The sequence below is a fragment of the Capricornis sumatraensis genome, chromosome 22 (genome assembly GCF_032405125.1).
Source record: "Capricornis sumatraensis isolate serow.1 chromosome 22, serow.2, whole genome shotgun sequence".
Lineage (NCBI taxonomy): Eukaryota > Metazoa > Chordata > Mammalia > Artiodactyla > Bovidae > Capricornis > Capricornis sumatraensis.
In genome coordinates, this window is record NC_091090.1 from 23,109,386 (window position 1) to 23,124,697 (window position 15,312).

General features: G+C 39.7%; 1 protein-coding gene across 2 annotated transcripts in view; it reads right to left on the reverse strand.

Moving 5' to 3' along the window:
* Positions 1-15,312, reverse strand: part of SUPT3H (SPT3 homolog, SAGA and STAGA complex component) — a 138,146-nt gene that overhangs the window by 97,832 nt on the left and 25,002 nt on the right. For both annotated transcript variants that reach the window (XM_068960827.1, XM_068960825.1), the window contains one exon: positions 905-980. In XM_068960827.1, the coding sequence (XP_068816928.1) occupies positions 905-980 (76 nt within the window). The remainder of the gene's footprint in view (positions 1-904; positions 981-15,312) is intronic.

Consider the following 15,312-nt stretch of genomic DNA (forward strand, 5'->3'; position numbering starts at 1 on the left):
AAATGTGTCATTTATTTGCACTTTATGATCTATAAATGAAGCTCTCATTTTCTTTTTCCAAATTGAATACGCTGTTATTGTGACCACATAATAGCTTGTCGTTTAAAGACACCATTGTGTCTATGATTTCTCAGACAAGGGTCATGCGCTACTTTGTCATATTTTTAACTGGACTTTTCATCACACTTACTCTTTGACCTTTACCCTTAAAGTCTTAGTCATCACTGAACTGTTGCTGTAAGGATGTTTTTCCTACACAATCTAGCCCACTATTTATCACAAGCCTTTGTGTCCTCTTAATAAGCTGTGTGCGGGGGTGGGACGGCACTAATTTTACCATCGGTACAAGGTGTGGACTAATGAACTTGGCTAACAGGGAACACGCACTACGGCAGGAGGTTATAGGCGAAGACAGAAGAGGCTGTTGACGTATCCTACTGTGGTAACAGGAGTATGCACGCGTGAAGGGGAAGCTGTGCATTTATTAACATTAAGGACTTTTAAATGTCGTGAGTGTACCACCACAGCCCACCATGGGTCAAGCACAATCAGCCAATACCAGTGCAAACATGACTAAGAAACCGAAAAAGAAATTTAAACGGGAATATTAAGGAAAATGGAATTTTTCTGACTAAAAGTAACGTGAATAATTAACATGGGTCTTTGTGTATTACCAGCACTCTTTAAAACCTCTTAATACTTAGAACTGCAAAACAGCAGAGTGGGTTAAAACCTTTTATGGGTTCCCCTACAATGCAGAGGCTGTTTCCATAACAGTTATAACTTTGCATGTATGTATTAAATTCACCAATTTCTAAGGAACAGAGATTGTGTTGTACTTTTGTGTATCTGTAACACATAATCTCTTAAACATATAATGAAGCCAAGTTAAATGCTTACTTACAGAAACTTAAGTGTCGACTTTCACAGAATTCTGCATATTGAGCTGAATCCATAACTCGAGTTTGTCTTTCTGCTCTCTGATAGATGAAAATAAAAAGACACACACCCAAATTTAAATCAAGCAGACTATTATATGCTTTCACAGCTAAAACTCAAGAGCATAAATTTCATTTCCTTTCCTTACTTTAGGTGAATACTTTAGTACCACCTTAAACACCACGATACACAAAATTTTGATAAGTAACAGTAGTTTTGAAGCTTGCTTGTTTTTTAAGTAAGGTTTAAAAAACCATTTTCCAGTCCTCTGTTACTTTTATTATACTGGAAGAAAAAAATACTAAAGGACCTGACTTAGACTGTGCACTTCTGAATTTTCTTTAACTGTACCAGTACCACCCTCTTAAAGAAAAAGGAAACTGTGAGGTGATAACAAATTAAACAGAAAATTTGTTATTAACTTTTACTGCCCATCTGCCTTAAAGCTGGGGTTTTTCAACATTAACATAGGAGTCAGCAAATGGAACCCATATAGTTCCCCATAGGACATGGAGCCAGAGCTAAAAAATCCATATTTTAAATTGCAAAGAAAATCAAGAAAAAGGTAAACACAACACAGATCCTTTAATCTGTGTCCAGGTATGATTCACAGTTTGATGTAGTTTCATTCGTGGGTTTTTGGATTCAGTATAGCAGATGTTTGCTGCTTCACTGTCCCACCAGAGGTAGGATAATTATAATTCATCCACAGTTTGGTGGGAAAGAATATGACCGCTTCCACTTCCTTGGCAAAGGAAGCATTTTGAAATGAGACAGGCTGGTACTTCTTGGAATGAGTTTCTGGCCAGTAAAGGAAAAAAAATTCCCTGAGATTTAAGAAAAAATTTTTTTCTGCATTGGAAGGACTTTTAGCAAGTTTTCTTTATCACAGTTGGTAGAGTACATTAAGTACCACTTCTAATGTCTGTGGATATTTTTAAGGAACTGAAATTATTCTTTTTTGCATTTTGTTAGATTTGGGTGGTTGGACAACTTAATTCCAACAATCCATCAGTTAACGGAATGAATAATGGTGCGCTAGCTGCAGCGCCATACAGAAAAGATTGTGTCTGTGTGTGTGTGGGGGGGGTGTTAAGGCAAAATCTACTGATTACTGTGGTTCCTTCTAAGACTACCAATTATTGTTTCCCTTCCTTCTCTTCCTCTTCTCCCTCCTTCTCGTCTTTCCTTCCTAATCTCCTTGATACATGCTCACAAACATATATATGTGCTGACACAAACCCAGGCTTCTCTATTTATCCTCTTGTTCAAGTATTCTTTTCGGACACTTGCAAGTAAATATTACACCCACACCCATGCATGTATGTGTACATGTACCCTGGTGTGCATGTATCTGAAACATCATGTTTCCGGAAGGGTATATTACTGAATTTTTATGCACTCAGAAGTATTTTTTTTGATACGATTTAGTTTTGTCCTTTTTAATCTATCTGATACATGACTCAATAAACATTTACTAATGGAAAATGGGAAGCAAGGAAAGGATAATTTATGTGCTTTGAACAGTTCAAATTAGTTACTAATGTGTTTATTACAAAAAACCCTCCCTCTGAGACTGATATCTTTAATTTATGTATATATTATGTATGCAAGTCGGTATATGCATCTGACTGCTTGTCTGTGTCTGACTACAGCAGGAACCTCTCAGGTTTGAATTTACAGCTCCTAGAAAATATCTGCGGAGAAGGCCCTGGCACCCCACACCAGTACTCTTGCCTGGAAAATCCCATGGACGGAGGAGCCTGGTGGGCTGCAGTCCATGGGGTCGCGAAGAGCTGGACACGACTGAGCGACTTCACTTTCACTTTTCAGTTTCATGCATTGGAGGATATGGCAACCCACTCCAGTGTTCTTGCCTGGAGAATCCCAGGGATGGGAAAGCCTGGTGGGCTGCCGTCTATGGGGTCGCACAGAGTTGGACACGACTGAAGCAACTTAGCAGCAGCAGCAGCAGCAAATATCTGACATGTGGTAAATGAGAATAAAACACTTGTGGAATAAACAAAAGCCACCATAATTGGTCTACCTTGTGGGCAAATTACCATAATGCCGCCAGTCCTCAATTATCCAGGTGTTCTCCAGGTCTCCTCTGCTACCCTCCAGCTAGACAGCCTCACCCACCAAACACACACCAGACAGAAAGGACTCAGACAACTACATTAAAAGCTCCTGACGAGACTTTTAATATTAACTTTTCTGGTGGCTCAGAGGTTAAAGCGTCTGCCTGCAATGCGGGAGACCTGGGATCGATCCCTGGGTTGGGAAGATCCCCTGGAGACAGAAATGGCAGGAGAATCCCATGGACGAAGGAGCCTGTTGGGCTATACAGTCCACAGGGTCGCAAAGAGTTGGACATGACTGAGTGACTTCACTTTCGCTTTTCTTTCTTTCTTCCAGAAGTTGAATATTTTAGACCTGTCACCTACATACAGGCAGGCCTAGAGGGTGACAGTTGATGTATTTTATTAACAATTCCTTTAGCATCAATGCAGAAACTTTCGATTGGGAGCCCATGAAGCTACTAGATCATGTACAGAAATTGCTTACCAAGTGCTTAGCATATAGCAAACACTCTCTGTGAAGCAGTTGACTCAACAGCAAAGATTTATAGGCAGTACAAAATCCTGGCATATTAGAGCTAGAGAGCAGCTTAAAATTCATCTTGTTCAGTCTCCCTCGTCTTATACTTGATCTTAGCCAAAAAGGTAACAGAGCTCTCTCATTTCAAAGATAAAGAAACTGAGGTTCAGAGAGCAATGATTTGCCAAAGGTGATCAAGTGAGAATTGAAGTCCAGGACTCTCAATTCCTTGAAGAAGCCTATTTTTTTTTTTTTTTTTATTATAAAGAGTTGCCTCAAACCTACAGTAGTTTTTAATCCAATATTTTTCTTTGGGATCATCCTCTATACATTATCTTACTAAAATGTATCACGGAGTCACTGTCATTAACATGCCCAAACTGTTCTTAAGAAAATGAAATTATGAGGCCCTGAGTGGCTAAACCACCACCACCACAGTCGCTCAGTCATGTCCAACTCTTTGTGACCCTGTGGACTGTAGCCCGCCAGGCTCCTCTGTCCATGGGATTCTCCAGGCAAAACTCCTGGAGTGATTGGCTGCTTCCTTCTCCAAGGGATCTTCCCAACCCAGAGATGGAACCCGCGTCTCCTGCATTACAGGCAGCTTCTTTACCGCTGAGCCACCAAGGAAACCTGTACTTACCTTGGTTGGCATATCGCTTTAAAATGCTATCACTTTGTATGTGCCTCACTACATGAAAGGGGTTGGGAAGCCCTCCTGCTAACATCCTCGGAATACACGTGATGGGACACCGGCACTCATGCTTTTTACAGCATGGTCCAGTGTGATCAACAGGAAATTAGAGATGTTTACTGGGAGCTGAGGATGAAGAAGATGATTCAGATTCGCCCCTCATGCTAATTTTTCTTTACTTGTCTCTCTTCCCAAGGAATTGTTTCAAATAACCAAAAAAGGGGGACAAATTTGACCTCATGAAAGCATCCAAATGATTTAGCATCTGATTATACTATCTCCTAATCTGACACTATCACCTTAAACACTGAGAAAGTCGGAAGGTATCTAACCTTCATGGACTACATATTCTTTGCTTCCTTAATCTCAGTGTTGGCCACTGCTTAGCTTGGACTCACCTGGGCCTCAGTAAACATTTGCTGGCTGGCTGAACAACTGGGCAGATGGATGGGTGAACTGAGGCAAAAGAAATGCATATAAATCCTTGCTGGCTGATCTACAAACAGGAACTGTAATATTCGTGATCCAACTGTACAAATTTCAGAAAGAGTAGGCAACTTTTTTGAAGCCAAAGACCCATAAAAAACAAGATGTTGGCCAACAATGAACTAAGGCTGGCTCTTGTTTTCTGTGTTATCTTAATTCCACTTTCCCTTCTGCTTCTCTTCAGAGCACTCTCTGTAATCCACAAGAAAGTGCACATTGGCAGTCCCTTTTCTACTCCTGGAACTTTAAGAAATCTCTGGAAAAAGATGCAAGGGGGGAAAAATCATAAGCCAAATAAATAACATGACCAAAAAAAAAAAAAAAACAATGCCTGCTCTTTAGATAGAGCAGCACAATAACCTTTAGGATAAACAGTTTTCACAGCTCCATTTTACAAGCTGAGCACACTGAGATGTAGACAAGTTAAAAAAATTAAAGCATAATGTTAATAAACAGGCAACTGCTGCTGCTGCTAAGTCACTTCAGTCGTGTCTGACTCTGTGCGACTCCATAGATGGCAGCCCACCAGGCTCCCCCGTCCCTGGGATTCTCCAGGCAAGAACACTGGAGTGGGTTGCCATTTCCTTCTTCAATGCATGAAAGTGAAAGTGAAGTCGCTCAGTTGTGTCCGACTCTTCACGACCCCACGGACTGCAGCCTACCAGGCTCCTCCGTCCATGGGATTTTCCAAGCAAGAGTAGTGGAGTGGGGTGCCATCACCTTGGTAAATCTTGGGTGGGTCCTGAATGACCTACTGCGGGGTAGTATCACTAAATAATCATAGCAGACTAATCACAGCTTTTTTTCATCCTGCTGCTAAGTCACTTCAGTCGTGTCCGACTCTTTGCGACCCCATAGACAGCAGCCCATCAGGCTCCCCTGTCCCTGGGATTCTCCAGGCAAGAACTGAACATCCTCAAATGACATACGTTCTCCTGATCTCAAGACTCTCATATGAATGTCAGGTCAAGTCTGCATTACTCATGCTTTTGTATCTACAAGTCCAGTTCGTCTTCCGCTTAATCTGGCTCTTCTACCCAATTCTCCCTTTCTCTAGGAATCAGCAGTGCTCCGAACATTCATAACAATATGCTTCATACTCAGAGGCTTTTCTGCAATTGAACCTTACTAGTACTACAACATAGCAAAGCACTACCAGGTAGGGGCATACATTTGAAAGAATTATTACCTTGAAAGAATTACTTCTAAAATCTTCAAATGCCCAACAATGTTTTAAAATCTACATGAAATCACTTTTTAAAAAGGTAAAAGAGAAGAGTAATGCTAACAATCATTCACCTCATTATCAAGCTTGTTGGTCTTTCTGGTTATTGTACCACAAAAGGCAGAATTGCAAGGCAGGTAAATTTACTTTCTGGGTCCTACTTGAATGAAAACAGGGGAGCAAATATCCCTACAAATGTGTATGTAGTATAATTTGTTCAATACCTGAACGCAACGGACTCTCGGTATATATTTGTTAATGCAAAGTTTCAGTGAAAAGTTTTTACTTCAGTTGATGTGAAATTGCTTGCATCTTTGAAAAACACTTTCAGTGACACCAATGACAATCACCATTTGCCCTGCATGTTTCAGTTTGAGGTATGAGGCTGGATTCCTTCTGTAGCATGCAGTTTCATTTAAATTCTCTCATGCTTTCACTGAAGCATACGTAAATGTTACAGAAGCTGTGCACTGGCATATCTCTCGGCGGCTTCTCAAGACACATGACTTTCTTCAGCAACACAGAATCACAGAACATAACATTTAAACCAAGATGAAAGCTTATCTGCTTTCACTTCTACCTTGAATTTAAAAAAAAAATCTTATTTTGATGACACTTAGAAGTCTTACAAGTGAATTGCAAAGTCCTTTCTGGATGGAAAACGCTAAATGCCAATGGTAGCCTACCAAATACCTTACGTTAGACAGGAATAGGTTGCTGAATTTGAAAGCTACATACAGAGCAATTGCAGCAGCATCCAGCAACATGACAACACATGAACTGTGGAATGCTGATGGTGTTCATGTTTGCTGTGGTCCACAGCAGAAGGATACTCAAAGATCAGTAAACACCACGGCATCCTGAAGAATCTCAGAAACCACATACATTCCCAACTCACTGTAAAGAAGAAAGCTGAGGTCCAGAAAGGTTATGGAGCTTTATCTGGATTATTGCAGAGGCAACCTGGTGCCCAGGTGAGTGCTGGCTCTGCTTGCTGGGTCAGTTTGTAATTTACTGGATTCCCTTCCCAAGAGTTAAGCATGTTTCCCGCAAAACATCTTGTAGATTCCCCTGCTTTTAATTGCCCACTGTAATGCTCATCAGTTTGGGCCTGGAGGACCGCAACAGGGATCTGCTGGTGCCTTCCAAATATTTTAACTCTCCCAACTCATCTGGGTACAATCACTTAAAACAAAAACAAGGAAAAAAGACCCAGGCACAGAGGTCACCCTTTGTCACATCTGCCATGTTCAGCTATCCCCTGCCCCTCCCTCATGACTGTGCTGGACATCCCCTCTCCCATCCCCATGGCAACTTAGCTCCTTTTCTTTCAGCAGAATCCTCTACCAAGTTTGCCAACAAGATCTATCACCTCTTTTAGCAAGTTTTCCCTCAAGATCCCAGGCCACATTGCTTCCTCTCTTCTAAACCGTACACGCTCTTCTGGCTAGTATCATACCCCATGCACTTCTCTGTGTGTGCTGTCTCCCTTCAGGGATTATAGCTGCAAGAATGTATCATTAACTGAAAAAATCAAGCTGAGAATTAGAATGCTGTGTGTCTTGATCCCATTTATGTTGAAACACAAAAGTGTCTGCACACAACATACATACATGTTTGCAAACATCTGGAAGTATACACATTATGCTTTTAATAGTATTCATCTCTGGGAGCAACATTAGAGGGAACTTTTACTTTTTCAGATACACATTTCAGTAATTAAAAATTTTTTTCTTAACTGAATTACAATTAGGAAAAAAAAAGATTTTGGAAAGTAGTGAAATCTTGAGTTACAGAAGGTCATTAAATAAAGGTCCATGTGCTAAACCATTATCAAAGCGATGACTCAAGAGGGAGAAAGTCACAGAGAGACAGCATTAGTTGGGATATATGTTCTCAGAGAAAGTGAAGGAGGGTGAAAAAGGAGAATGTCACTGTGATGTTAAGGGAGCCAGTTCAGAATTCTGGTTGGTGTAACCTTGAAATCAAAAGTTCATTTAAGCCTGACCCAGAACTTTCTCTGAATTATATAACTAGTAAAGTGAAAGTGAAAGTCACTCAGTGATGTCCGGCTCTTTGTGACCCCAGGACTGGAATTCTCCAGGCCAGAATACTGGAGTGGGTAGTCCTTCCCTTCTCCAGGTGATCTTCCCAACCCATGGATCAAACCCAGGTCTCCCACACTGCAGGCAGATTCTTTGCCAGCTGAGCCACAACAGAAGCCCAAGAATAACTGAGTAAAGATACAATATATTTCCTAGCCTAAAAATAAAGGTTTCCATTGGTATTGATTTCTTCCCCCAAAGTGATTTTTATAATCCACCAATTTTATATGCCCAAGGTATTAAGAATGTATTATACTAGTCAAATGAAGTTTCCTGAAGAAACAGCTATAGATTCTAGGAGAACATTCAAGGAATTTGAAAAGAATTTTTGTGCTCAAAATAAGTTAGTAATTCTCAGTAAATATAAAGCATCAGTGATTGAGAAATACTCAGAAGGATATTTGTGATATTATTTCATAATAGAGTTGTTTCAAAATATTGGATTTTTTGGTCTGTACTCTGGGTCTAAATATATTACTGTTAATATAGGATTTTTTTCTTTTTCCTATATTTTAAACTACAAAGAATGAGCATGAATGATTATATAAGGAAAATATAGTTGTTATCAAGATCAAAAAACTACATTTTAAATTGGGGTAATGCCTGCTTCACATTTTAAAATCTGAATTTATTAGCTAGTAGTAGAGAAAATTATTCTCAATAAAACATTTCCTGTCTTGGGATAAAATGAGTGCTAGGAAAAGTATCAATTAAAAAAAAAAAGGAATATAATTGCTTTACAATGTTGTGTTAGTTTCTGCTGTGCAAACAACTCTATCATTTTTTCCCATTAACTTAGTACCAAACAACCTAATCCCATGTTTAGTTGTAGACCCTCATGTAGTATTAGTACCAATGTTCACTGATGTTTTCCTGAAATTGTAAACAGGCTTTGTAATAACTAAGCTGGCAAATAATATAAAAAGCTATGTGAATTTCTGTTCAAACTAGCTCTTTAAAGTGACAGAAGATGGACCTCTTTTTGATTTTCCTGATTGAGAGTTCTATAACCTTTTTTGTGGTTTCTATTTGGCTGTATACCCAAAAGTGAGCATATTAGATTAATATATGTAAGCTCTTTAGGTATTCTGAATAATTCTTCTAAAAATTCTCATAGGTTTATGCAATACCCAGATGAGTCAACACGACTTTTTAGAGTCTAGCAAATACACGAGGACATAGTGAAATATGTTGGTTGTTTAGGGCAAAAATTCACAACTGGAAAATATGTATGTTTGTTCCAACGACTGCACAAAATTTACTTCATGCTTTCTCTTTCACCCTGAGTTAGATCAAAGTCTTGAGCAGTCTAACATATGTACTGAACTCAGGCCAGCTTCACTTACATATTTTTAAAAATAAAATCCTGCGAAGCAGGGAGACTGTCATTGCAGCATAGGCCTCACATCCTTGTCAAGGATATAGGGAACTCTGTAAGAGCAAGAGAGCCTTCCTTGAATTTCCCTGTTGTTACTATGTGATACATCTGAGTATTTTCAATGAAGATTTTTTTAATATGTGAAAAAATTTTTTTAGCTTACTTAATTCCTTCTAAGCAAGTTCCAGGAGTTTTGCCTTTAACATATACCTGGAATGACTTTTCATCACCTTCCACTTTCACTCCTACTACTCTGGTCCAAGCCATTGTCCTCATCTCTCCCTTGGACTACTGCAATAATCTCCTTGTGGGTCTTCCTGCTTCCACTCTGCCTCTGCTCCTATCCCCAACCCTGAGTCTTGACTGTGCACTAGCTAGAGTGATCGAGTTTTCAGTTTCAGAGTTTCAGAGTTTTCAGTTTTCAAAAACTGAAAATCAGATCATGCACTTCCACGCAGCTATTCTTCCCAAAATAAAGTAAAATTTCAAACAAAAAACAGCTTCTTATCACATACAAAATAAAAACCAAAATCCTCAGAATGGCCCATAAAGCCCCTACACAGTCTGGTTCCCTATTACTCTCTGACCTCACCTCCTACCACTGTCCTCATTCCAGTTACTCTGGCCTATCCTGAACTTTCTTGAAAATGTCAAATAACATTCCCATACCAGGGTCTTTGCACCTACTACACTCTGTCCAGAACGTTTTAACCCCATATCATTGTCCGGCTTGCTCCCTCAATTCCTTCGGTCTCTGTTCCAAAGTCACTTTATACAAACTGTTTATGGCCACTTAATACAAAATAGCAGCTCCCTCAGGTCACTCTCTGTCCATTACTATGCTTCAGGTTTCTTCCTAGCTCTTACTACCATCTGCCACAGTAATATTACTCTCTTATTTTCTTGTCTATTTCTTTCCAACTAGAATGTGAGGTACCTGATGGCAGAGATGATGTCCACTTAACTCAGTACTAAGTTCCCAGTCTCTACAGAGCTTGACATACAGTAGTGTTTCATAAATATTGGTGGAACAAACCCATATATACTTTTTTTTCTATATTCTTTTATAATTATTTTTTAAAAAAATTTGGCTGTGTCATGAAGCATGTGGGATCTTAGTTCCCCAAACCAGGAATGGAACCTGAGCCCCTTGCAGTGAAGATGTGGAGTCTTAACCACTGGACTGCCAGGGAAGTTCCTTTCTACAGTCTTTATAGAGAAAAGTTAATACTAAGGCAAGGGTTCTCAGTCTTGGTAGTATTGACATTTTGAGCTGAGTAATTCTTTGTTGTGAGTCTGTTCTGTGCCCTGAAGGATGTTTAGCAGCATCCTTGACCTCTACCCACTAGATGCTGATACCATCTGCCCACCACTTTGTGGGCTGTGAAAACGAAAATCCAAACACTGCCAAGTGTCCCGTGGGGAGCAAAATCAGACCAGCTGAGGACCACTAGTCTAAGGGGAAGGGGACTAACACTGGTTGACTCACTACTATGTGTGTGTGGGTGTCACACTTGGTCTTTTCATTATCTCTTTTAATTTTTCCAATAATCTCAGTGGGCAGATATGATTCCTGTTTTTAAAATGAAGCATCTATGATCAGATACATTAGGTAACCTCATCTAAGTTTGCTAAGCAGGTAAGAGGCGTGTACATTCTGAAGCCAGGTCTGTCTTATTCAAAGTCTATGCTGATTTTTTTCCCACCTTAAAAAATTTTTTTTCATTGGAGTATGGCTGCATTACAAAGTTGTGTTATGTCTGCTGTGCAGCAAAGTGCATCAGTTATACTAATACACAAATTCCCTTATTTTGGGATTTCGTTCCCATTTAGGTTACCACAGAGCTCCGAGTAGAGTTTCCTGAGCTATATGGTAGGTTCTCATTAGTTGTCTCTTTTATATATACCAATAACTGGATTATAGGCTTTTAGTATTTGCTCTGTTCCGTTAATTTGGTTCTCCTCTTTGGGGGGTTTCAGTATACAGCTGTAGGAATTTCCCTGACTGACTTCTATGCTTGTCACTTTCTCTTAAATCCTTTTCACCTCTTTCTTCATTTCTTTTAGAATTCTGACATTTCCACCTTTTAATATTCTATTCCTGTCAAGATAGGATTTTTACTCTGAAGCCTCAGTAATGAAACTGCTAAAGCAGAGGTGACAGAGGGGAGGGAAGGAGTCTTAAGAGTCAAGTTTCTTCCTCCTCTACAAGGTATGTTTCAATCAAACACCAGAACCGCAGGGCAGAACTTGGAAAGCATTGGGCTCTCCCATGCTGCCTGCCCTTCAAGGGACAAGCACTGTGCCTCCACCCTATGGTTTCAAAACAGGGGCCACACCATGCCTGGGACTCACAGGATGACCACGATACTAAAGGAACAACTCACCCCACACATCAGTCAGTGACCTTTTAACAATGTAATCATGTTGTCGTTTCTATCTAACTCCTCTTTAGTTCTGACATCACTGTGAGGTACTGCATGCTAAGACACTTCATTCATGTCCGACTCTTTGTGACCCTGTGGACAGCAGCCCAGCAGGCTCCTCTGTTCATGGGATTCTCCAGGCAAAAATACTGGAGTGGATTACCATGCCCTCCTCCAGGGGATCTTCCTGACCCAGAAACCAAACCCGAGTCTCCTGTGTCTCCTGGATTAGCAGGCGGGTCCTTTACCACTAGCGCTCTTTTGGAAAAACGGCAGGCTTACTTGTGAGGATAGACAACATAGAGCTCCTAAAGCAAGGACCAGGATAAATGCTGCTCCTTTCAATCCTTCTGAACAAATACACCAGGACCTACCCTTGCCGCTCATCACCACTCCCTACTGCAAAGCTACACTATTGCTGCCAGAAACAGCAGAGATAACTGGCTCAGTGGTGGATCAGAATAACCAGTTCACAGTCTCTGCCTCCTACAATTAATGCTGATGCTTTCAATCTCTTAGTTTATAAAATAATTTAAAATTTGGCACTTCATATAGTCAACCTTAAGTACTCTAGCTAAGAAGGTATTCTAATAAAATGGTTAAAATTTTCATTTAGTAATTTTCATCTGAAGGAAAGCAGTGCTGTAAAAAACGGTGATAAATAGGGGTGTAAAAAACCATGTATAACAATAAATTTGAATCACACATGCTTTAAAAAAATTCAAAAGAAGAAACTATGAAAAGAGGAATAATGAAGTCTATTAGGCACCAGTGAAGAAACAAAGTCATCAGTCTAGGAAAAATTCTCAAGGGACTATGTGACAGAAGAAAAAACAGGCTTTTACAACTGGACGCCATCTGAGTTAAGATTAGAAACAAGACAAACCAAATTAAATTGTTTATTTCCCTAAAGAGAATGCTCTTAACCATTTTCAAGCTGACGTTTCTTTTCTCATAATTGGCTGAGCTGTTTTCGTGAGTCAGAAATGAGCAAGTTCATCAACAGAAATCTGCCACAAAGACTGATGTAGCTGCAAGCATGAGTTAACCCCAAACAAAAAGAAGAAAAGGATTTCCTGACGATGCCAAGATTTAATCACTGAAAAAACCCAGAAACAGACTTGACCAAATATGACTCTGATGAGAATTCAAGGGCGTTTTGGCTATCCCAACTGCTTTGGTTTCAAACATAATAAAAGAAAAATTCTTAAATTATTAACAGGAAAAAGCAGAAATATCTACACATTCAAAAAATTGTCTACTTTTACTTCTACCTTAAAAACTCTTACCTAATTAAAAAAATTAAACAAAAACAAAAATAACTTTAAATATACTTTAAAATAACTGCAGGTTCAAAATCTTGGAAAGATAGAGTCCCGTAGGGCCTTATCTTCTGAAGAAGCCTTGGATGTACTTAAATTAGTATTTCAAGCAGCCTGAAAACTATGATAGCCTCTTGGGCTTCAAAGAATGCAGAACAGCAAAATCCCCTAGAATCATAAATGTAAAACCTGTAATTATGGTTATTTAACAAAATGGTTTCTATTAAGATATTTGATGATGAAATTCCCATCCTCAGATGTTGGTGCCCAAATTTTAATCAGCCTTTACTCATGAGTAAATGTATCGTAACTGTTATTTGATTAAATGTCAGTGGCCATTAGGTTGGGTTTTTCAGAAAGAAGGCTTAACGAAGGCATGCCACAGAGGGTGTGGAATGGATTACAAAGGAAGGAAGAAAGGAGAATTGTTTTGGTAACTGGTGATGTTTAGCAGTGCTTTACCTTACGTGAAGTAACCACAAAGACTTTAAGAAGCAAAGATAACCTTGGCAGCAAGAAGAACGGGAAGACTGGAGGTGGTAAAACGGTGATGTCAAGTAAGGAAGACTCAGCCCAGAAGAGCACCAGTTTTGAGTTCTATGTGTATTGCTTTACTTGTTGATTCTCCTGACAACTGTCTGGGGTCCCAAGGTCAGCTATTATTACCATCTCCATTTGACCGATGAAGACATTGGTGTCACTGAACCTCTGTGGCTTCAAAAAAACAAACCAACTAACTTCATATTTTGAAATCATTTTAATTTACAGAAAACTTACAAAAGCAGGACAGAAAGTTCCTGTGTACTTTTCCCCCAGCCTCACCAGCCCAAAGACTCCTTGTCTCTTCTGACCTCAGAAGCCAAGTGGGGTTAGGGTGCGTTCACTACTTGGATGAGAGTGTTGTGGCTTTTCCTTAAGGTAAAGGCATACTGCTAGGGAGTTAAGACTCCTTCTTCAAAACCAGGACTTTTTCCACTATGATACTGATTGCTAGAACAAAACTTGTCCCTCAAACATTTTCTGTCCAAATATGGATAGAATTCTCCAAGTAAATTTTACCCAAGTAACATTACCCAAAGAATGCAACTGGACATTAGTGCCGCTCCAACTTGAGCTCTGTGTAGCTTTGAGAAGACTTAGAAAAGCCTTCTAATGCGAGCAAGACATTTAACAAGATACAAGGGGACAAATGTTATGGAACTGTCTCGTATAGTCCCTTCTGAAGATACATGCTACATTTCTAGAGTCAATCTACTGGGTGAGAGCAGGCACTGTCAGAAAATAGCCCAATAATTTGATCTTTCATATGTGTTGCAAACTCTTTGACTGGTTCTGTCTCCGGTCACTGTGAAAGGAAGACTGTACCTAAACTATATTCCATTTGTATGCATGTGCACAGGAACTTAGCCTTATTGTACATTTTTATAAAGATTTTGTCAAAGACAGATACCGTTTTTTAGACACACATGTGCTGGGCACTGAACTAGGTACGTTACATGTGTTTTCACACATCCTCCTCAACAGTTCTAAGATGTGGCTTCAGTTAAGGAATCTGAGAGTCAGAAACATTAAGCAACTCGCCTAGGATACTAACAAAGATACCTGGGACAAGATAAGGCATGGAACCGTGACTTGAATACCAAGGTCTGTCTGACCTCAAAGCTGATGCTCTGGTCGTAATACCATGCAGTATGAAGAGAATCTCAGAAGGAAGACAGGTGCACTGCAAACAGCTCGGTGAAAGATTTTTTAAAACACTGTCATTCTGTGATAAAGGCTTTTTACTCGTTGGTGATGACTGACATCACTGACTCAGAAAATGATGCCAAGGGAACAAACACATTGATAAGCACTTTGAGAATAAATAGTGTGTGTGTGTGTGTGTGTGTGTGTGTGTGTGTGTGTGTGTGTTTAGTTTGTAGATTTTAAGTGGGAAACATACTACAGTGACCTAAGCATGTTCTCATCTGTCTTGGAAGGTCAACCCTTTTCCAAAGAGTAAGAAGCAACAAGAAAGCTCAGGGTGAAGGTGAGGTGGGGAGAGCAGAATTTAATTAGCTGGTCAGAGAAGTCCAATAACCCTGATGGTTACGGGGCAACAAGTTTCATAACCAGATTGCCCAAATGTTAGAGGTG